At 42.6% G+C, this 23,688-nt stretch overlaps 2 protein-coding genes across 2 annotated transcripts in view; one reads left to right on the top strand and one right to left on the bottom strand.

Annotated features, from left to right (window-relative positions):
* Positions 1–697, top strand: part of kmt2d (lysine (K)-specific methyltransferase 2D) — a 31,246-nt gene extending 30,549 nt beyond the window's left edge. Inside the window, exon 55 of the mRNA XM_086141585.1 lies at positions 108–697. Within this exon, the coding sequence (XP_085997711.1) occupies positions 108–200 (93 nt within the window). The 3' untranslated portion in view covers positions 201–697. The remainder of the gene's footprint in view (positions 1–107) is intronic.
* Positions 698–5,224: 4,527 nt separating this feature from the next.
* On the bottom strand, positions 5,225–22,854 carry acvr1ba (activin A receptor type 1Ba). Its single transcript, XM_086141586.1, has 9 exons — positions 22,506–22,854; positions 10,242–10,478; positions 9,890–10,147; positions 8,851–9,081; positions 8,525–8,692; positions 8,225–8,381; positions 7,603–7,727; positions 6,539–6,669; positions 5,225–6,236 (listed from the first exon to the last, which is right to left on the bottom strand). Exons 1-9 carry the CDS (start codon positions 22,567–22,569, stop codon positions 6,111–6,113), a joined length of 1,497 nt encoding a protein of 498 aa, XP_085997712.1. The 5' UTR covers positions 22,570–22,854; the 3' UTR covers positions 5,225–6,110.
* Positions 22,855–23,688: the final 834 nt, after the last annotated feature.

Genomic DNA, 23,688 nt, shown 5'->3' with positions numbered 1-23,688 from the left:
TGTATTTCTTTTCCGTGTTTCACCAATGTTGTACGTTTTGTGAAAACCCATTAAATTGGGGGGGGGAAGCCATCGCGTAACGTGTCGCTCTTCAACTCCATTTCCAGCTGACCTATGACTACCAGTTTGACTTTGAGGACGATCAGCATAAAATCCCTTGCCATTGTGGAGCCTGGAATTGCAGAAAGTGGATGAACTAACAAGGACAAAACGAAAAAAAATTCCCGTCTTACTGGTGCCAGAACAATCCTGCGCCAAAGCCTTTGAATTTTAAATAGCCAGTGCATAAGCTGTTCTCAAAATGTGGAGGAAGGCTGGCCTCCATCATTGAAAGACTAAAGCGTTGACACCTGTAGCCAAAGGTTTGAAGAGCATTAATCAATAAAAGCAACTTACAACCTTCACCAACAGCAGCTTGATGGTGGGACTAACCCTCACGTTTGGACTAGAGATTCACCCGTTTGTCAGCCAAAATCCTTTTTCCTCTCGACTCTTCCCAATAAGCTCCCACTGGCTGGAGAACAATCCTCGACCTCTACCAAATGATTCTGACCTTCTGATCTCGATATTCATAGCGCAGACCTTCGCTGGAGCTTCGACAAAAAGCCATTTTAAAATACTAAGAACTAACTAATGATGCATTTTTACGTTGGAAGCCGGACCTATTTCCTGTCCCACCTGACCACGCCTCCCCCCCTCACCCCCAGAAACAGGCACTTTCCCATGAATTCATCAATGAAGACAAAAACGGATATTGGCTAGCTAGACAATCTCGACGTGGCTCTTTGGAAGAACTACATGTGGTCGATGGAAGAAAAAGAGAGAGAGAGAGAGAGAGAGAGAGAGAGAGAGAGAGAGAGAGAGAAAAACAACAAAAAAAGAAAAAAAAAAAAAAAACAAGAACCCAAGATGTACGTTTATAGAACATTTGAGATGCTGTTGATCTGTGGCTCCGGAGGCACCAGATGTCCTGACTGTGTGGAGTCCCAAGGTGGGTTTGTTGGACCCAGTCTACCTCATTGATTTAGCGGAAAGTGACTGCTTTGTATAAAAACTGTTAACTGCTACTGTGGAACTGGGGGGGGGTGAAGGGGGAATGTTTTTATGGGCTTAGCCTTCTCGGACAAGCAGGGAATCTTAAGCAGCAGGTTTGCTCTCTATCTACTCTATGCTGATGATGATTTACAATAATGAGCCAACATAATTATTATTCATGAATTATTTATACAGAGGAAATATAACAGTTTTGATAAGATATTGCATTAAAGTCACAATCAGAAGCTTAGCGGGTGTCTAGCACACTGCAAAATCACCCTGGACGTGGATGTAGCTTTTTTTTTTTTTTTTTTTTTTTTTTTTTTAATTTATCTCCAAAATCATGCTATTAGCTGTGTGAAAGCACAAAACATCCATCGTGTTAAGTTGCTTCGGGCGCGGGCGGCGCGAGCGAGCGGCTCATCGGATCACAGGACTCACAATTAACCATGGACACATTCGCTTCCCGCGTCAGACGTTGATGCTCGACTTGTTGAAAACCAGCAGGCGGACGCATGACTACTATCTCATTTGATGCTTTGTATTTCCCCCCCGAAAGCTCGACCTTTTTCCCGACTCAATCTTACAACTTTGAATCATGTTTCTTCCTCTCTCTATTATTTAGTGGACTGTTGTAAAATTTTACTGTAGTAAGTCTTCCTTTGCCTGAGTACAGCCTACAGTGTTTCTACTTCCTCTGTAGTGTGCTTTTTCTAGTGCTGGTACTGTCCTCGAGGCTGAACTGATGGCAGGGAAAGACTTATTGGATATAAGGGCATTTGTTTTAATTTCTATGTAAGATGAATGAAAAGTCTTTAAAGGGAGCTTTACTAAAACTCCGCCTTCCCATACTACTTTATTTCCTCCTCTCCCTAACCTAAGACCTCACATGATTTTAAAATGCAAAATTGTACAAACTGTATATATAGTATATGCATTAGGGGACAGCAACTCTTTATCCAGCCCCTTTGTAATCAATAAAGTCAAACGTGTAGAGAAGTAAAATTGGGGAAGAAAAGAAAAAATAAATCAACCACTGGATATCATTTTAACGAAGATGAAGCTGTATATAAATATAAATATATGTAAAATGGCAAACTAATATCTTTATGTATATGAACCAGAGTGTTTTGCATTAACCTGTTTTTCTATTAGTGTTTTTTGCTATAAGCTCTCAGAGACGAGTTTGTTAAAATAGGTATGAGAAAATGTCCGGGTTCTCTCCGACCGACGGCGGCGGCGAGAAACCGAGGTAATTATGAAAACTGTTTGCAAAAGGATCCATGTGAAGAGTTGTTAATTAGACATGCAAATCGATTCTTGCATAATGCAGTACAATGGTGCATAGCATTTGTATTTATGTAATATTGTTCGTGGTTTCTTTTTATTTATGCGACTGCTTGTTGATTTTTACCAAAACGTGTCCCTGAATTGGTTACAATTGGATTTCATATACTATTGGATGGAAAAAAAATCTTGATCCCTTTGGAATATTGTGTTTCGCTTTCTTGTAATTCCCCCCTATAGAAGTGAATGTGTTGGTAAACCTTGTGAAATGGTTACTTGGCCTAATGTATGTTATGATGTAATAATCAAAATTAATCCCATACTTAACCTGGTAATGAATTGCACTCTTTAATAGTATAACGGAGAACTCCTCGAAAACGGTAGATATTGATCAAGTATCCGAAGCAGTGATATATAATGTTTGAAATGCTTCTACTTCAAGGGAAGATAGTAAACAAGACATTCTGCCACTCACTGGATTTTTGGCTGTTTTTTTTTTTTCTTTTTAAATTCTTTGAATCTTAATTTAATTTCTCTGCATATTTTATAATTTAATAAAGTTTGCTCAAATTGAAGTTTTTTTTTTTAACCCTCACCTACTTTTTGAAGAGGTGTTGCATCTGTACAGCAGATATACTTTAGGGACTATGAATAAATATGATCATTTTTATTGTATGTGGCATGTTTTGTATGGATTATTTTGAATTGTACATATTTTTTTCAGGAAGCCAGAGGTTGCATCTCTTTATATACAGCTCTACACTCCCTCTCCCCATCATCTTATTTCTTTGTCTGCTTTTTGTTTCTTGTAAAGGAAAATAAAATGCATTTTAAATATGTACTTGACTCCCTTTCCTTCCTGAGAAGCCGACCTTTAGCATTGACCTTAAACTCATTACCAAGAGTCGCCACTAGGGGGCGCCAGAATCAACTGGCTCCTTGTCTGCCCTCTGGGAGTGATGAGCTGCTAAGCGGCTTACGCTTCTGGTGTATTATTCATTTGGAGTTGTTTGTCAGCCTTGTAAAGCAGAGTCCATGTCAGGGTTCATTGGGAAGAACTCCGCTACTCGCAATCCGACAAATTATTGAAGTCATCCAATAAACTGGTCTCAATGTCAAGTTGCGGTTTTAAAATACTTTTTTTCTTTTTCAGAACCCAGCCCTCAAACGAAGTATCATTTCTGCACAACTTCAAATGCTCAACTTTAGCCAGTCATCAATAAACGTCAGCTTATTTGGTGTAATGTAATACTGTCCAATCGGTGCATCCTGTTCTATGGCAGTTTAAAGTGGTTTTAAAATGATGTTGACGCTCCAAATGCAGATTTGATTTTAAAGGTACTGGATTTCAGGATTATGGATGAACAACACAGTTAAAGTCACATAAGAAAAAAAGGAATTTATTGTATATTATCTATATACACTTTTGAACTAATTCTGAAAACATTTGCACAACATGGATTTTTAAATCTTGAAGTATTACTCATGAACAGGATGTTTGAAAGGTCATATACCCATGGCAACAAACCAAACATGGACAGGAGTGTTTTAACTATTTTGGTTCAACCCACAGCAGTCATCCATTTCCCCTTTCACCCCCCCTTCCCCTGACCTACGCCTCCAACCCGTCCTTCATTACACTGCCTGCTGAACGTATGCCATGTTAACAGTAGCAGCAACATTTCTGGGGTACATAGCCAACAACCTGAACAAAAAGAAAAAAAAAAGTAATTTAAAAAAAAAAAAAGAAAAAAAAAAAAGAAGGAAACCGGTAAGAGAAGACTTATTATCATCTACCTCAGTGCAGAGGACCCAGTGCTTGAGACAGCATGCAACAATGGATACTTACATGACACATGGATCAAGTGTTGCTAACCTTGACATAGCCAACATTAAACTTTAGTCCTGTGAATATAACAGTGCAGAGCCCGAAGATGACAAATGTAATACTTTCATAATCTCGCCTGCAAGTGGATAAACTATGAATGTCTACATGCAGTTTCACGTTTACAGCATGTCACTCTCTCAAGGTAAATCTGAACTACGTATGGCATCTTAACTGTATTCCCTGGAGTTCACACGTGTACTGTCAGCAATGGGGTCGTCATTTCTGAGCAGATCGCCGTTGGCAGCTTCAGAATTCAAGGTTACGTGACGCTCCGAAATATTCCAGTGTCAGCGAGGAGGAGGAGGAGGCGTCAAAAACACACAAACGGACTTTTGTAGAAACAGATCTGCATTATCGAGCTCTGAATAGAACTCCCGAGAAATCCCGACATTATTACAAAAAAAACAAAAAAAACAAAACAATAGGAGTTGCAGCAAACTTATCTAGGATCAGTAGTACCACCAAATTGCCATGAGGAGCAAGTGAAAAAACAATATCCAGCAGATGACAGTCATATTTCCTGATACGGTTAGAGACCAGAGACGGATCAAACACTCCTTAAAGTACCATTCAAACAAAGTCACTGTGTAAATGTCACACTGGTACTTGTGGCATAAAAAACATAAAAGGGAAAGAACATGTTATAATCATATGTACCCATCATCAGTAGTGTCAAAGTCAAGAGAAAACACAGATCATGATGTCATTACACAAAAAACACACATGGGGGGGGATTTTTTTTTTTTTTTTTCCTAAACTGCCGTTTTTAAAAAATCAGCCTCTTTGCTTGATGTGCATGATGTCATCGCCGGTCACTGACGGGGTCATGGCTACATTGGCCTTTTAACTGAGTAGTAACGCGTCACAGGACTGCGACAAACCCCCTAATCTAACATCTAAAATCATCGTGAGGACTTGGCCTAAATACTACATGAACATTACATTTTCACAAACTGGCTTGTCACATCTCATCTCACAGTGTTCTTCAATATGAAATCAAAAAAAAAAAGCAACAAAAAACAAATAAACAAAGAAAAAACCCAAGCATTATCCCTGCCACAATTGAAAAAAAAAAAAAACATCTGACGCGGGAACTGAATCACTTCTGTTACATGATTTTTGCGAGAGGATGAGGAGGCTACAGATGAGTGACAAACTAACTTGACTGGAGGATTGAAGGAACGAATGATCTGGCTGCTGATTTGATTAACAATAAATTATTTTCTTCTTTTAAAATGGTCACCAGAGGGTATGCTTGTAGTCGAGACACCTTTCACATGACTACGTACAGTCACACACACACACACACACGCATGTCCCCTTTCAAACATTCACAGCAACAGAATGTGACGTTGCACTGCCAAAAGGAAGCTGTTATTTGTAAACCCCCACAACATGCTAAACTCTCTTGGACTGGGTATGTCTGTCGTGGGACGCTCTCTGAAAGGTTTAAAAGGACAAAAAAAAAAAAAAGGGGGGGGGGGTGTTAAAAAAAAAACAAAAAAACAAATATATCCCATCACTGTACAATAGTAATTCCTGCCATGGGAAATGAACAAATAAAAACAAATGTCGAGTGTGATGATATAAACAGTGGTAGTGCTGTAGTGTTGTGGCCCATGGAGAGTGGGGGGGAGGGGGGGGGGGCAGGGTAAAGGTTGAGGGAGGGGGCAGACACAGGAGGAGAGGGGACCACTGGCTGGGCGAGGGGAGGGAGGAAGGGAGGGAAGGGGGTGATTCTCAGTAGTTTTGGCTAAAAAGGTGAGGTAGGCCTTGTCACAACTTGGAGTGTGGCTTAAAACTGGCAGGGTTTTCATTTGCAGTCAGTCTTTAGTGTTTGTTTCCTATGGGAGTGTGGTCTTGTTGTGCGTCTCCAGCACGTTCCGGCGACGGCGGCGGCTCACATCTTGATGTCCTCTTCCACGCTGAGCTGGGACAGAGTCTTCTTGATGCGCAGGGCGGTCAACCTGGCCGCTCCGTTGGCATACCAGCACTCCCGCATGATCTTCCCCATCACACGCAGCGACTGCACGAGGAAAGGGCACAGCGGTGAGATTCATTTTAGGAATAAAACAATAACAAAAAAAAAAAAAAGACGGTTGGAGATTCCATGATTTCAGCCTTTCACAAGACAAAGGCCCCTTGAACTGTAAATTCAATAACAAAAAATATATAATTTTTCTGAATTTAGTTAAGCACAACCAAATCAGTTTAAACGGTCACTCATTTTCAATGATCATATTTCAGGGCGGGCGCCTGCCGGACGGATGAGAACTCCGACGGAGTCGAACTTGTGTACGTTTGGAAGCGGCTGCCGGCGTGAAATACCTCGTAGCTCTGCCACCAGTTGGGCACGTTGGGCCTCAGCTTCTGGTCGCACACCACCTTCCTCATCTCCTCTATGGAAGGGTCCGAGGGCACAAGGTCAAAGTAGGGGAGCTGGTACTCCTCGTGGATACCTGGGGAGACAGGAGGGGAGGGGGGGGGGTCGGCGCCCGTCAGATGATGTGTTGCGGCGGACGCTTTTAGGTGCGGCTGCCTTCAGTTAGGATCTCTGTCCTCCTTGTTCCCTGGGAGTTTGTCACGGGAGTTAAAAAAACGTCGATGAGCCAGGGTGTCGGGTATTTCCTGCTCTCGGCGTAAAGCCTGAGGTTGCTTCGCTCGCCGGTGACATCATGCAACCGGACCGCGGGGATCCGGCGGAAACTTGACCTCGCCGTTCCATTTTTCATGAACTTCAAGAACAGAGAGATCAGCAGAAAACCTCCTTCGCCCGATGGAGGATCTACATTCACCCACCCAGACGGGCCGCACTCCATATCTGTATTAATCCACAGGATTATACCTCGGGTTCTCCTTCCCTTCTCCGTCAAGTCCCCGACCCCAAGGAGGAAGATGGAGGATATTAGAAGTTAAGAGTCAGTCCAGGTCTCGGGAGAATCAGCCCCTTCTTATCAAAGATGCTGAGCCTGAACACTGAGGAGTCTTTAATGTCTGAATCACAGGTGGACTCGTGTCGAACTCAGAAGACAGATTTTTGATCACTCTTTCTATCCAGGATCCTCAAAAAGAAATTGGAGCCTCAATGATGTGACCCCCCCCCCCCCCCAAAGATTCCCCATAAAGCATTGTAAAATCCCCTGGAGACCCACAACCTTACACTTTGCCCTGTTTTTATTCATTTTCTTTTTCGGATCACTTCGTTTCCCCTACATCCTATTCTTAGTAAAAGGTGAAGTTCACTACTGATCTCCTCTATTCATTTCTATACTTGATTTCATCCAAACCGTCGCAGGCATCGTACCACATCCCCGGACCTATTTTCCTATTCATCCCACATCACGTTTCCTGCGTGAACAAAGAAAAACGAAGGCTCGGTCAGCTTGTCTCACCTCCCGCGTTGCAGCGACGTGCGATCTCCCAGTACACCAGGCCCAGCGCGTAAATGTCCGCACACTTGAAGGAGTCAAAGTGTTTCATGTTGATGGTTTCATCCAGGACTTCGGGAGCCATGTACCTGGCACGGAGACGAGGGGCGACAGTGACTACCGGCGAACCGTAGCGCGGTTTTGGGGAAAAAGAAAGGGATGTCATTTTACACCAAATGCGGCCTTGTGCTTCATGTAGAAGGACAAGACACAAACAAGAGGCCGCGAACTCCCGTGAGACCTTGACTTAGGAATTGAATTGGTTACGCGGTCGAGCTCTTAACTCAAGTTGCTCGTATATCAGAATACAATTTCCCCATTGAAATGAAACAATACAAAATGTGTTCCCGCCCGATTTTTCTCGCGCGTTTTTAAAAGAAAAAAGGTTCTTTATAAATATCAGATCTCAAAAAAAAATTAAAGCCCTCGTAAGTCAAGGTTCCACTGTCATTTTTTATTCGTATGTTTTGGGAGTTAATCGGGATTTTCTGTACAAGAGGTAAGAAAACATTTTTCAGAATCCAGCATAGCAGCCTTTAAGGACCAGCATCATCCCCCTGAGTGTGTGTGTGTTTGTAGAATTTACCTCTTTGTGCCCACACGCTGGTTAGGCGCTATATCAATTGTGTCTGTGATGGACTCGTGGCGGACCGCCAGTCCGAGGTCAGCGATGGCACACATGCCGTTCTTCTTGACCAGGATATTTTTAGACTTGAGGTCCCGGTGAGCGATGCCAGGCTTACCTGGAGGGAAACACAGCATTCAACGTCTGCGTCCAGAGATGGACAACAATAGCCGGCGGAGCCCTCGTCCAATAAGGGTCTTTGACGCTCCCACCGCGCGCAGAGGCTTTCTGCACCTATTGTTACGATCCGGCTCGTCTTACCCTGAGTGCCGAGGATCTCCATGTGTAGATGTGCCAGACCGCTGGCGGCCGAGAGCGCCAGTTTGATCATTTCCTCAATGGTGACTGAGTAGCGATTCAGGTAGTCGAACAGAGAGCCGTACTCGTGATAATCTGACACCAGCCACAGCTGAGTCCATGTGCCGTTGTCTGAAATAGACCAGAGATGATCGGATTAATTCTCGATTTGAATTTCTCGTAATGTATAACTTTATCTACGCAATATTTAATTTTCTTTTTTTAAATCACAAATGTTCATGTAAAACCACCCAAAAAAAAAAAGAGCATTTTTAAAAACACATCCTCACCTTTATTGTCGGCTGCGATGAATCCTAGGATGTTCTCATGGCGCAGCATGATAGTCTGGTAGATCTCTGCTTCTCGGAACCAGGAGCGTTCCTCCCTGGAGGAGAAGATCTTCACCGCCACGTCGCCGCCCCTCCACTTTCCTCGCCAAACCTCCCCGAACCGACCCTTTCCTATGATCTCCTGCAGGACAATCGTTCTCGCCACTGTCCGCTGCACGAACAGGGGCAAACCTGTGGGTGGAGGGGGGCAGACAAGAGATTGACTTGTAAATGATGGCTCTGAGTTTGCTCACATCTCCATCCACACCTACATGGTTGATATTTGATGGCTATTGTTTCTCTCTGCTTGGTCCTCAGGCCCTTTAAGGGTTTTGGAAACATCTCTCTCAAAGTCGCTGAAAACTAAAATGTATGCATTCAGCTTATAACTCTTCAAGGTTGGACTCAGTCGGTACGTGACCTTCTTTTGGGTGCTTGACAGTCCTTTTATACGGGGAAGTTAAATCATCACTGTAATATTCTGTGAGAATATGTCTACAATATCTGCATTATTTGGATATGTGCTCTCCACTGTGATTGGTCACATGTCATGTGATGCTTAACACACACTACGTAACCTGGTATTAAGCTGTATCAACCGTCTGGAGAACGCTCTGCCAGTAAAGCACACACACGTTCAAACTGTCGTACTGACCGTTATTGTACACACCGTACATTTCTCAAGCCGAGAAACAGAACAATTACTGAACTTATTTTGAATACATTCTTTCCTTGTAACAGGCAGTAACGTGTTACAAAAGTTTATTTATTTTATTTTATTTTATTTTTTTATGAAATTTGGTAAGGGAATTTTTTCAACGTGATTTCCTATCTGGCTCAGGTTACTTTTTCACATCTATATATGCATATAGTAGTACATATATATATGAAATGTATACAAAAATAAGGAAGGCACTTTCTGCTTGATTCAGATCAGTGTTGATGCATGAAAGAAACCTCGGCTTTTCCAAATCGCCTGCAACACCAAGCCCTTACTTACCCGAGCCCGATCCAGAGGTGGACATGTCGTAGATGAGGTCCTGCAGGGTCTTATCCTTTGCCAAGTAGAGGTGGTCACAGGACGGGTCTTCTACCTCCAGCCTCTGCCTGTGACTATAGGCTCTCTGGTGATACTGGAACAGGAAGACGCCCACCATCAGCAGGACACAGAGCAGGAACACGGGTCCTGCGATGACGGCCACCAGCTCCACCGGCCCCCAGGAGCCTCCTGGGCCCACCACGACTCCTTTTGTTGGGACTAGAGGTGGAAAATGAAGTTGTGCGAATAGAGTTGGTTAGTTTCCATTTAACATTTTGAGAGTTTAAACACCGCTGAGTGGACGTATCCTCACCGGGGACACCCAGGTTAATACTGTTGCAGTAATCTTCATAGCAGCAATGTGTGTTGAGCAGGCCCTCTGCACTCAGACAGTAGAAGGGTTGTCCGGGGGGAACCAGGTTGGCCTGGTTGATGCAGATGCGCACGTGTTGCTCCTTCCCCTTGATGAAATACGTGGAGGCCATGCAGGCGCCATCTGTTTCGCACTCATAGCCCGTCTTCTCACAGTTTGTGCAGTTACAACGCAGCGCTGCAAAAGACAGACAGATTGAGATTTATCGGGTGGCGGGTAGTATTTCACCGGTGTGTCCAGCAGGGGGTAAGCTGGCTCCAGTTTCATATCAGGGAGCCCGTTCAGATGGAGGTATTTAGTCGTCTCTTGGTAATAAGGAGTGTCTCTGTGCAGATCGATCGAAAAATGAAACTGTATTTTCAATTTTTACTTTTGTACAATCTGTCACACTCAGAACCACTGACCTTTACTCCCCTCCCCTTCAGATTACCTGCTGGAATATGTAACTGAGAAAGAGCTAGAAGGACAGAGATCTCGGATATTTTTAGAATTCCTCTGTGAGCTTTTCAGATTTCACTGTCGTGTAAATAGTAAAACGCAATCGGTTTTATCCAAATGGACACAGCTGTGTGCTTAGACGGACGTAATTAGGGGATTAGGTAGTCACTAGGAGTGACCCGGTATGCGTCGCTGTTTCACCGCTAAAATAAAGTGGTTACATGCGACCCCGACCACCCGGGAACGTGGCCCGAGTGAACCCAACACTACCTTAAATGAGTCATGGATATTTCTGTCCCCGTATTCCAATTGTAATTTCACTTCTGATCGGACCCTCCCCCACATCCCCCAAAGCATTTTAATGCCAAGTGTAAACGGGGCGTTTGTTGCGTGCAGACACCAGGCATGGAGTTACGCAGCAGCACCCAGACAGCCCCAGCGGCCCTGAAATCAGATCCTTCACTGCAGATGAACCCAAACACACTGGGTAGAGAGGACCTGCCCAGCAGGACATACTAACTGAAACCCAACATGGGGAGGGCTCCTGCCAAATACCCCAATGCAGCATTCTGCTCCATTCCTAACCTCTAGCTTTTGCATCCTGACAGAGCTCAGACCGTTTACTTGTGTGAGATAGGACATTTTTTATTGCCAGCTATGGATGTTTTGAACAACTCTCTTCAAAGCAGATTGAACATAAATTTGAACGTAAACTATGCATTATTTGTGACTGAAATAAGAATGAGCAGAAAGATTGAGTTATTGGAAAAAGTATCATAATATATATATATATATACACACACATATATATATTTATATATTCCATTGTTTTTTTCCCTAGAAATATTATCATGCAAAAGAACTTTACATTATAGGCTGAAATGTTAGTAAACTGAATATATTCAATGATTATAAACAGCTTTCATATGAACCATAAAACCTTTACTTTGTACAATTATAACCCCCAATTCCCTTGAGCACATAAGAACCGCAATATTGAGAGGAAAAAAAAAAAAAAATTCCAGCAGTGAAAAGGTACAGTTAGCACAAATTGGCATATCCAGTGCAAAATCTATAATTTAATGTTTTAGCTCCCCCTGAATGACCATCAACAGAAGTAGAATGACAGGAAGTCATTAGACTTCTGAGCTGAGAAAAAAGCTGAGAAACATACGACTTGATATCAAATATTTCCAAGCACATTTCACTCAGCAGCATATGACGCAACAATGGCGCATTTTTAGAATGTTATTCGTCACGTGGCAGTTAGACATAATTTTTGAGGTAATTACATACATTTCTGGCATTACACTTAAGTGCCAGAACAAACAAGGCCTGTAATGACCCTGGTGGTGAACATTTTTCGTGTTTTGCAGTGTTGTATGTTAAATTCCAGAGTGAGGTTTGTTTCCGTGTTCATAGTCATTTGAATATTTTCCTTACAACTCTTTCGGAACACTATAAAGGGCTTTGTCTCTTGCTTATCTATTGAATGTTCACAAGCAAACTAGTGTTGGAGTTTTGTGCTAGCAGCAAATACGCTAGCTGGAGTTCACAGGGGTGACAGTGAGCTCTAACAGTTACATACACTGTTTGGATTGTTGGCAATACAGTACTTCTGTGACATTTTCTCAAGACAAGATTGAAATTGCACAGAGTTTTGGCCACTGCAGGTGCTGATAACACTATTTCACAATCTGCTCGCTCATGGAAAGTCCTTCTTTGATGTTTATAACTTGAGGGCTCAAAACGAAAACCTCCAACGGAGAAAATGATATGATTTCTTCCTCTGGAACGAATGTAGGCAGTCCGTCTTGCTCCATCTACTGCTCTGTTAGCCAAGACACTCAAGGACTCTGTTTAGATTATGAAAAAAAAAAAAGTGGTCATCCAACTTCCTGTGTTATAAGCCAAACCCAGATTTCCACAAAACAGCATGCTTCGTTGTCAAGATAAACAGTACTGACCCTCTTATCGGTTCTTCAAAACAAATGTTTTTATTTTTAATCACGGCAACAGGATATCAAGAGGTAATTAACCAGTTGAAGCCGAACAATGAATATCCACTTTTCATTTAACTTAGTTCCGTGGCTGCAAATGATAGCCGGCATTTATTGACTGGTAAACTTATGACCGTCCATAATAAATACGGCACACTCGAGCACAAAAACCTATTAAAGCTGACACGGTGCAACTCCTGCCTTCCCAACAATAAAAGGACTGTGCTTCATTTACACATTCAAATGAGGTCACAGTCAGGATGTCCACTCAAATCTGTCACATCTAAAACAGAACCAGCGTTGGTTAAGCTGCCCCTAGTGCAAGAAACTGCAAACTGATTAGATTTGGAGTTAAATGTGATTTCAAGTCATAGCACACATGCTTCCCATTTAGAGTAAGGTCAGTTTAAATAGGCTTCTTTCAGGTTTCGATTTTACCAACAAAAAAAAAACGAGGGGGCAAAACAGCACAAGCTCTAGTTAGATGGTTGTGGAATTGAGGGCTTTGGGTGTATGTGTGAGGCATGACAGGCCAAGAGTTGATCCTCAGACTGAACAAAGGCTGGGCCACCACTTGCAGTAGACTTAACTAATACAAGACCACCGGACCAACAACACCAGAACACAAAAGGAATGGAATTTCCAATCCTGGTTGTCTTAAAAACGTGGCGCTGCGTCGGCTGGACAACAGACAATGTCTGGCCCAGAGGAAAGAAAAGATTTGAAGAGTGGCAAACTTCCACTAATCTTCTGTCTCATCCTGAAGATTTCTTTGACCAGATGAGCTCACTAATCGTCTGTTACTAACCTGGGTTTCAAAAAGGCGCTGCCAACCTACAACCTACTTGTTCCATTGAATTTAATTCAAAAGGTACTCAACATTGCTAATGCAGTACATCGATTGCACAATCAGCATGTAACTTCATAGTGTCCAAAACCACAAACTCTGATGTCATTGGTTTCTATGCGACTGAACTCTGGGAGGTTGCATCCTGTGTGGGAGCATTTTTTGCAAGTAACGTGTGCGCTGATGTGTCCATGCTTGCCTTCTTGGTTAGCCGAAAATATGGAACATTTCAAGCAGGTTCTCAGTGATATTTCTCATCTGTTAAGCATTTGTGTGTATGTGAGTGTGTCTGTGTGTTTGGCTCTCCAGGAGGTGAGCAGGAAAGTGGCAGGAGCTCTTGGCAAGTATGTCCAAATTCACTACAGTTCGCATGCAGATGGAATTTCCTGCAGATTACACCGAGGTGAAGCAGGCTGGGCCTGATAAAGAGAAAAACAAGTCCTGTGCCACATCATATTGTAGCATTGATGGGGAAAATAGCTTAACAAAACAACACTAATAGCAGGGTAAAAGATAAGACATCATATACTTGCAATGCATCATCAAACTGGACAGCTCATATCCTTCTATCCTCCTTTTTTTCCCCCCAGGCCTAATATATTGGATCTTACGGGAAACTATGACCAGTGATTGAGTCTCAAAAAGAGCTACGATCAATCCACCCAAAAAGGAACCGTGGCCTTTTTAAATCAAAATTCTTTAGAGGAAAAAAAAAAAAAAGCTGCTTCATACCACTCATTACATAAATAAGCATGGATCAAACAGAGAGCTAAGAGAATGGAGGGAGGGGGGTTTAGAAGACAAAAAGAGAGCAGTAATTAACCGTGAGCTGAAACAAATTTATCATGGCGATTCGGGTAAGACAGATGGTGCACAGACATGGACAGAATTTCAGGAAGGAAGACGAACTTGTCTGAAAACACACAGATTCCTGTCTTGATGGTGTCATGGGTGGATGGTGGTCAACCAAGAGTTTGATTTGTGGTAAATCTCCCCTTTCATTATAGCCTAGCTTGTGGTCATCTATATGCCTACATCCTACAAAAAAAGGCAGCAACACAAGTAAGTGGCCGGTGTGGAAATGGCAGGGAAATCACGAAAGGAATTTACTTTCAAAAGGAGAGAAACTGTTAAGATGTGTAACCAACGTTTATCTTTATGTTTAATAAGTGACATCTTTATCAGCCCTGACAAAGCCTTTACGCTGTCTGAACTCCAGACTAACCCTAGAGCATGTCTGCATGTTGCGGTGTCAGAGTTTAAAGAAAACAAACAAACAAACAAACAAACCAAAAACAAATACAAAAATAAAAATAAAAACAAAAACAGTAGGCAATCTGTCTCTTCTACTTGGAACTGTGGCGGGTCTGGAATGTTTATTTTAAAACGAGGTTTAATGAAATGTGACAATAACTTTCTGTTCTGTCTGGTGGACGTTTTTGATCATTAATTAGCCAAGACCAGCAGTGGGAGGAGGTGGTTTTCCCCTACAGTCCTCCATAAATGGGCTGAATCAATGAGCTGTTTGCACAGTGACTGCAGGCTGCTTTTTTTCTATATATTCAACTTAGATCTTAAACAACTTGCTACGACCAAGATTTCAGCAATTATCCCGGTTGTATAGTATAATCCTTCACGGTTACTGTCTTAAGTGCAGACCTCTTTGTACTGCTTCATGGCTTAATCCACAGATGCACTGCAGGTGTATCATGATGTGGCATTTTTATCATGCCACTTACAAAAATTATTAGTCATGAATGAAAGAGCGTATTAGATTAAAACTGGGCAACTGAAGCCTGTAAATTCAAGCATTTATCCAAAGTCATTTTTGTGCAGAGCACTCTATCCGACGGGATTCAAAGCCCAAGTGTAACAAAGCTACACTTGAAGGAATAATACTAAATACACAGATCCAAGCGCAGACCTGGTGCGTGTGGGTTTTTGAGTGAACTCTGCTCTTGTATCCACATAATTGTTGGTCTTTACACTGGTCCTTTGTGCAGAGATTAAGACGACATGAGAAGGGATTGGACTGCCCCTGCATGAACAAAGAACGCGGAGTGGAGAGGGGGGGGGTGGGGGGAGTGCATGTCTGTGTGGAGCAGTGAGGGGGGATGGGTGGCACATAGACTGCCAGGGTTAACAGTAACAACCATGATGTTTGGGGACTGCTCTGGGCCAGACAGGGTGGGGGCTGGTCCCAAACTGGGCAGGACAATACCGAGGGGAGGGAGCTGTGGGGGGGAACGAGCTGGACTTACAGGGCCCCCCAGCTGCGAGTGGGGTCTGCCCGAGTGACCAGCTGCGACCGTCATTAAAACCCAGTCTAGACTTTGACTTACTGAAGGGGGTAAATAACAGGAAAAGGGAACGGTGAAGAAGAAGGGGGTGAAAATTATGCAAACGCAATTCCTTTGAGCTGACAGTGAGTGAAGTTCCTACCATTCCGTTCATGTTGAGGCAGGAAATGGGAGACATCGTGAGGAAAAGATTAATAAAACATTGTTGCCATAAACAGCATTACCTTGACATGGACTGAGAAAGCAGAAAAAAACAAACAAAGAAACAACAGGGTAGCTCCAATCAGAAGAGTTTTTTGTAAATCTTGTTGACCATATTACACAATTTTTGCTAATACACACGCTCAGACCTACTCTTGCAGACGGATTATATAAGAAGATATTACCGCCCTAGTAGAGTAAGACGATGAAGTCTGTAGAAAATACTATCAAGGATGGTACGTGCAGGATGATGGGTTACACAAACACAGTGGGTTTCTGGGGGCTCGGAGCTGCAGGCAGACAGTACATGTGTGTATGGGGAGCAGAGCACCATTACCAAAATGCACTGGCTGAAATTAGATCTATACAGATACCAGACTGAGGGCTGATCAAGACAAGCAGACGCCACCAGACAGTGTGAGTGTAGCGTGTGCACAAACACACACACATATGCGCACGCACATCACAACTGTGTCCTAATCAATGCTCTGGGAAGGAGGAAAGTCATTACCTTTGTCTGAAACTCAGGGTCAGATTACTAATCTGATTCTGAAGTGAAGTCTCAAGGGCTGAGACTGCCTATACTACCTCCACCAACAACTACCCTTGAGGCAACATCCCATCCTGTCTGTCTGCTGGCCTGTGTGAGTTCAAAGGCACACAAGTGTGAGCGTAGGCTCATTTTGGATGTGCTGTCTGCATAACATCCCAGGATTTGAGAGATGGAGTCCCTGCTTTTGCCTTTTGACCTATTTAGAAATCTACAACCGCTCCAATTCTTGCAGCTGATGTTAAAGTCGTACACTTCACAAATTTGTCCCAATCAAATTTCCATGTTACAAAAAATGTGCCGTATAACAAGACATGTTCTAAAATGTAGAAAATTTTAAATCATGGGATATTTAAATTAGTAAGTTTTTATCTGTTTAGTCAAAGCTCACATGGGCCATGAAAAAAAGCAAGACAGTGACAGCATAGGTTGCCACACCGCTATATTCCCCATCAGAAATATTATTTCATGGTAATGCAAACAGCAAAGTACAGTCACTTCGGTAGTAGGAGGAACACAAACAAAGAAAAACAAAAGAATATATGAAGGAGCCGATATGCAATGTTAAAGTATCAGCTCAAGTCTCATTGAAAGCGGGTCAATATCGGGTTTCTTCAAATTATACAATGAGAGACCTGCGTATCAGTGCATTTCAACAATCCAAATTACAATACTGATAAAAATTATTTTGGTCACTTTACTCAAGAAACATTTCAAAACCCAGTTTGAAATCATCACTTGTTTACAACTAGTGTTTCTATTGAGGCGATGAAAATGACGGAATTAACGATTACATTTCATGTGCGTAGAACAGGTTACTGAAATGGAAATTACGGCGATACAACATTCTGATTGAAAAAGAAGTGTAATGACAAATCAAATATCTGCTCAGTTATTAAAAGTCTAGCACTTCATTTCCAAATAAAAGGTGGACTATGGCCACAAGGAGTGCATGGCTATACAGAAAGATTTAGGCAACACTGTGCTGTATGTCACTTAGGTTACTGAAGATTCATGTTCCCAAGGCTTTTTGATGTTGAACATTGTGGACTAACCATACCCAGCCATCTTTCCATATGCCGCTTAAGAAGAAAGTGTAACTATTCAGCAATCTGGATATGTACTTAAGCCAAATATTAAATTGTAACTTCTTACTGACAAAAAAAAAACCTAAGTGATTTCTAAACCTGAAAAATAAGATTGATTAAATACACATTTGGAAGCAGTAGTATCTCTTGCGAAAGCTGTGGTTTGCAAATTTTCTGAGTGTAACATGACACATTTTGAGTTTGCGTCAGTAAGAACATATAAAAGAGAACTAGAAAAGTGATTAACTCGGGCAAAAATATCCTTGAGGTAAAATTGACATATTTGGAAATTGATTGTACAATCTTTCTTGCCATTGTTGGTAAGAGAGCCGTACACATGTTTTTTTTTAATTTTATTTCAAGTGCTATATTCAGTACTGGGAAAATATTTGCCTTGTTTTTTATGCCGTTAAAGTCTCTCACGGCAATGCTCACGTCAGAGAAGTGCAATGTGTTGATGTCAACAGTCAGGGCCACCCATTTTACTAACTCATGTACAGACATTAGCAGCACAATCAATGGTTTGTTATTCGTAGCAGTAGGCAGTTAACCCTGTTTCCTTGTCTTACAGTGTTTGGACATGGACCCTATCAGTTCATTTATACAGAGATCAGGTTCAAGCCAGTCACATAAAATGATGACTGTTGTAATGACAAGTCTACTATTTGAAGAGTGTGACAAGTCACTGCTGGAAACAAAATTGCTTTTGAAGAGTTGGTCTTGGAAATACTGTTAGCAGTAAAAACCGGTCCAACAGCAACTGTGTTCATATGATGTTCCCACTAAAAAAAAAAACAAAAAACAAAAAAATACGAAAACAAAGAAAACTGTGTTTAATACTAGTATCAATCAAAACAGATGTGATTTATGCTGGGAGAATTTCCATTTATTAAATAGTAGAGGAGCAAAGCACAAAATTTCTTTCTTAGCCACGGTACGATTGTGTTACGTGACTTTAAAAGCTCATGCTTCAAATCATTGTGTATGCTTTGTAGGTCCCCCAAAATACTAAATAAAGAATATTTTCAACTGTCATTTAGCGACAACATAACCACCCCATTGTTATGACTATTTACTTGGAACAAAGATACTTCTGTCCGACAGTAGCCCCATGTTAACTCTAAATGTGGCAACAAATTTATAGCGACTGCAAATATGCCACAAGTAAGCATTTAACTCCATGACTCACTTATAACAACCTATATGAGCCAGAGGACAAAATATACTGCACACAGTTATTATGATAAGCCATTGAGACACCTTATTCTGAACAGTTTCAGGGTGTATGTGGTACTCAAAACCTATCCTGATTCAAAATAAGGGTTAAGTAGACCGTTTGTTTGCTAAGATATGAAACACTAAATTACATTTCTGAAACTGTCACTGTTAGTGGGTATTTGGGAAAATAGGACCACTAGTTTTTGAGCCATAATGTCACCAGCCATGTTTAACCTCTGTCACACATGAATGGGTGGAAGTTCAAGACATAATTAATATATATTATGAAAAAAAAAAATTGTATAGCTTCTGTACTCATCAAAAAATTATACAGAGGGCTGAGAGACTTGTATTGCCTGGTATTTTTTGCCATCATTCCACAGATTAGGGATGTAAACACTTGAAACAAGAGATACAGCTATTCTTGACATCTACCCCAGAATCTCAGAAAATGGATTAATCTCTATCTGGCGATATACCTTCCACCTTAAAAAAGAAAGGTGCGACATCCCAAGAGCAGCAGAGAAAGAAGGGGGAAAAAAAAAAAATCAGACACCTCAGCAAAGGGAGTTGTAATGGGGGGTTGGTGTCAAATTAAGCCTCATGGTCATGAACACACACTGCTACTGGATCTGTGTTTTCTACAATAACCATCGTTAAATACCATACTGTACAAAACACACCAGAAAAAACATTTCGACACCATAATCTTTGTAAATGAACGGTAGTGAAAACCATCTGAGCCTAGGTGAAATCGCCAGTTCTATGGTGGTAGTAATCTCTTGTGGTCCAACATCAGTGAAGGCGGAGTTGGGTCAGTCAGAGGCTATGCTGTCTGCTATAGCAATTAGGGCTCTGTGCCTCCGGGCCAACGGAGGTCATTAACAATACTTGTCATTAAGGAGGGAAATTCAGACTCTCTCAGACCATCTCAGCACCTACTATGGAATCTGGCTGTAGACAGATTTTCTAGGCAGAAACAGTGTACGCCAACAGAGACCGTATCCACTTTTCATTTTATTGAACACACAGCTTTGTTTGGTTACAGCTGTACTGCACACTTTGAACTAAACTGTCAACTACAGACTTCACAAATGGTCTATGAGCTACAGACAACGCGTTTCATAAGAATATCCCAACGGTCTCCCTTTCAAGTTGAAGCCAAAAGAGAACACTGTTCACTTCTCTTGACGCACACCTTTGAACCCAATAAATTTCAAGTCACTGTAGTACATTCCCTTGGCTCTAATCTGATGGGCAGGCATACACATGTTCAAATGTGACTTGTAGCAGAGTTAGTCTTGACACAGGGAACAAGTATCTCAGCTAGGACAATCAGTTCTTCCAGCCGCTTATTTATATGAGGTCAAGATTTGTGTCGAGATGAGAGCGCTATTATCCTGTGAGCTTGAAAGTAATAGCAAGGTGTTAATCTAAACATGCGCGTGCCTTTCTTTTACCCTGGAAAAAAGCCTGACAAACTAAAGCCCTTTTCAGCCCACCATAGTGATAGAGAGCAAGTGAAAGCAGAAGTGGGACTACAGACAAATAAAAAAAAAAGTACAGATTAAACTCTGATAAAACACCCAGGCCATTTATGAGAGATAGAGAGGGGAGGGTGGGAGAACGAGAGAAAGAGGGACACGCCCTACCTCAGAGCAATGTGTCTGACAGTGCCCATATCACATTGCTGCTGTGTTTAATGCACCCAGGCAGGCTGCGTCACACTGGCATGTAATACCCATAACACCACTGCCTCCCGTCCTCATGAAGTCAACAACACGTGACAGTCATCAAAGCTGTCAGTAGACAGTATGCTTGTGAAAAGTCATACCCCACACACACACACACACACACACACACACACACACACACACACACACACACACACACACACACACACACACACACACACACACACACACGTCAAAGAATCTGCTCCCGCTTACAGACTTTCAGGTTTATCTGGTTTCAGCCATTGCATGGTGAGATCCGTTAAATGGTGCAAAAACCAAGGCTCCAGACAGACTTGAGCGCCCCTTTCACTAAAGACCCTGCCAGCTGGACAAACCCATTACCACCCACTGTCTGCTTGGGCCATACACCTACCCCCACACTCAGATCACACATCACTGTTGATCTTGGAGCAATCGAGTCAAACAAACTACCCACTCAGGTGTGATTATTTCCCGAACATACCTTAAGCGGCTGACCAATCTTGCTGTGCTGCACCCTTCTCTAAATTAAGCGGAGGAGGAATACTTTTTCCGTTTGCTCGAAGGATGACTCAACGGTTTAAGACATAATATACAACAGAATGAACGACAATGCAGTGGAGAAATGCATCTTGGAACGCGGATTCTGATTTGGGTGTTAGATTGCATCGTTTATCAGCAAGTTGCAACACACCAGGACATAAATTTGGAGTGCGGGGGAAATGAAAAGGAATAAGGACGTTTTTTTTTCTTGGCATGCTCCAAGTAGGAAGTGCCAATTTCAGCAGGTAAATTGAATTAGAATAAGGTGGTCTGAAACAAGCCACAGGTTTAGAGTAACATATGGCCGTTGATGCTGTAGTGTGCAGCTGGTATCAGCTGCTCAAGCAGACGGGGGGGGGGGGATTCAGACCCATAACTGGCGCCTCAAAAGACCCCACTTGCCAGATTTCCATCACAATGAACCCAGACTTCAACTCCGACTTCTGTCTGAGAAGGCTGAATGCACGGCTGTTGCACAGCATTTGCTTTCTGCTGGAGGCCACTAAGCAGCCCTTTCACCCCTTACAAATGAATACCCATGGAAGAGCTGCCAGTGTTTACTCTCAAAAACACATTTCATGCAGTAAATAGGTTAGGGCCTTCATTCAGAGACCCCCTTTCTCCAGCGTGGAAACCGGCGCTCGCAAAATGAAACAGACGAAAAGTGCAACTGGCTGCACGGGGGCTTAGTTAACTCGGTAGCCATGACTTCACTCCGTTTCTCCTCCAAAACATCGACGTGATAATAAAATCACAAACGAACCGGGGCTTGTTTTGTACACACGATAGCAGCCAGAGCGATAGCGTCAACACCACGCTGACGATTAGTGTTATTTCCCTCTCGCTCCTTCCTTAAATAATACCGCTGTGTAAACAGACGAAGAGACTCGCAGCTGTTTTTTTTTTAACATTAACACCAACACAACGAGTCTTTGAACGATTCATTATTTAGTTTGTTAGCATCGCTAGCTGGCGCCTCGCAATAAACACCCCCACCATGTTGTTGTTGTGGTTTAGCTTCTCGCTCGGCGCTCAGTTACGAGCATTAATAGCAAAGTCGAGGTGTCGTCGGTCGGCAGTCGAGAAAATAAACGACACGACGAACGAACAACCGACCGCTTTTGGGTTCGGACGAACGACCGGTGCCGTTTGTAGGTCAACGCTAGCCGGGTACGGTTAGCCAAAAATCCGCCCCCCCACCTCCGCTTTACACAGCGCCATGACGATGAGCGACAACAGGCGATGCCCGGTCCAGGAAAACACACCGAGACAAAAGCCGGAGAGGTGCTCCGGCGAAAACTTACCGTTACCGACGGCCACCAACCCGAACAGGGCCAACAGCGTTGGGGCGATTTGTTTCAGAGCCATTTCTTCGAAAATCCCATCTCTCCGCGACGAAATGTGTCCGAAGTGTGTCGTTATCAACGCGGCCAGACCTGCAACACAACCACAGTCCGACCGCACTCGCCACACCGCCAGATACTAGTCGAGCGGCCGAGTGACGTGTTTAAAGGGGTGTGTGAGCGCGTTTAAAGGGGAGGACCGCAACCTTTCCGCGGCCGAGGTCAGCCGAGGAACTCGGCCCCCCTGCCGGTTCCTGGATGAACCCTCCTCAAATGATCGGAACAAAAAAAAAACCAACAAAATATTTACGTTTGAAATCTCTCGATCGTAGCAATACAAGAGCGCTGTTTACGTCTACGTGTTACAATCGTGAACGCTCTCCTTAGTTTTGTTGTTAAAAAATGATAATTCGAGTGTTGTTTACGGACGTTGGATATTGTAAGCGAAAAGAAATTCAAGTCCAGTTGCCAAGACAAAAAGGTTTAGACTGGATAACTGACACATTGCTTTTTTTTTTCCAGAGGTGGGACTTCTATAAGGTGCAACAGCACAAATATTTGCTCAAAGTTGTTGATCCACAGAATACATCACCGACACTCGAAGTACTGCATTGCACTGCCACTGAGAATAAAGTTCCTTTTCAATTCGACATGTTTTCACATTTATTTTTACCTTTCCTGGAGCCTAATGTTATGAATGTTCACGTCAAAATCTTCTTGTGTTAACTGGACTTGATTTTCTTCCCTTGAAGACATTTTACCTTTCATTTAAGAGGCTTCTTCAGTTCTGATAATCAAGTCCGGTTGCTACAAGAAGATTTTCATAAGAACCGACCGTGACCTGGATGACTGACAATCTCCACAGACATGTTCTGACTATTCATTATACACACCTATTCATCTATCCCACTCAATAGATACACAGTGTGTGTATACCTGCGTACACACATACGCATATGCACAGATATGCGACTATGTGCATGTGTTTATGTAAATATACTATAGGTTTCACAGAACATGTTCAATCATCACACCGTCACGTTCACTGCAGGAAGGTTATTTGTTGAAAGAAGTCCGAAAAAAAGAAAGTGAAAATATTCTGATGACACGCTGTCATTGTGTGACCGCAACTTAGCATTAATCT

The sequence above is a fragment of the Fistularia commersonii genome, chromosome 34 (assembly GCF_037954325.1).
Source record: "Fistularia commersonii isolate RoL2024-O1a breed Wild chromosome 34, RoL_Fcom_v1.0, whole genome shotgun sequence".
NCBI lineage: Eukaryota > Metazoa > Chordata > Actinopteri > Syngnathiformes > Fistulariidae > Fistularia > Fistularia commersonii.
This window is presented reverse-complemented; position numbering and strand designations above follow the sequence as displayed.

Excerpts from the sequence above, each read along its gene's own strand:
- acvr1ba (XM_086141586.1), bottom strand. The coding sequence starts at position 22,569 with ATGGCTCTGAAACAAATCGCCCCAACGCTGTTGGCCCTGTTCGGGTTG. Across the intron at positions 9,082-9,889 it reads CACCTCTGGATCGGGCTCGG|GTTTGCCCCTGTTCGTGCAG; the intron begins GTAAGTAAGGGC and ends CTCCACCCACAG. Across the intron at positions 6,670-7,602 it reads ACGTCGCTGCAACGCGGGAG|GTATCCACGAGGAGTACCAG; the intron begins GTGAGACAAGCT and ends CTGTCTCCCCAG.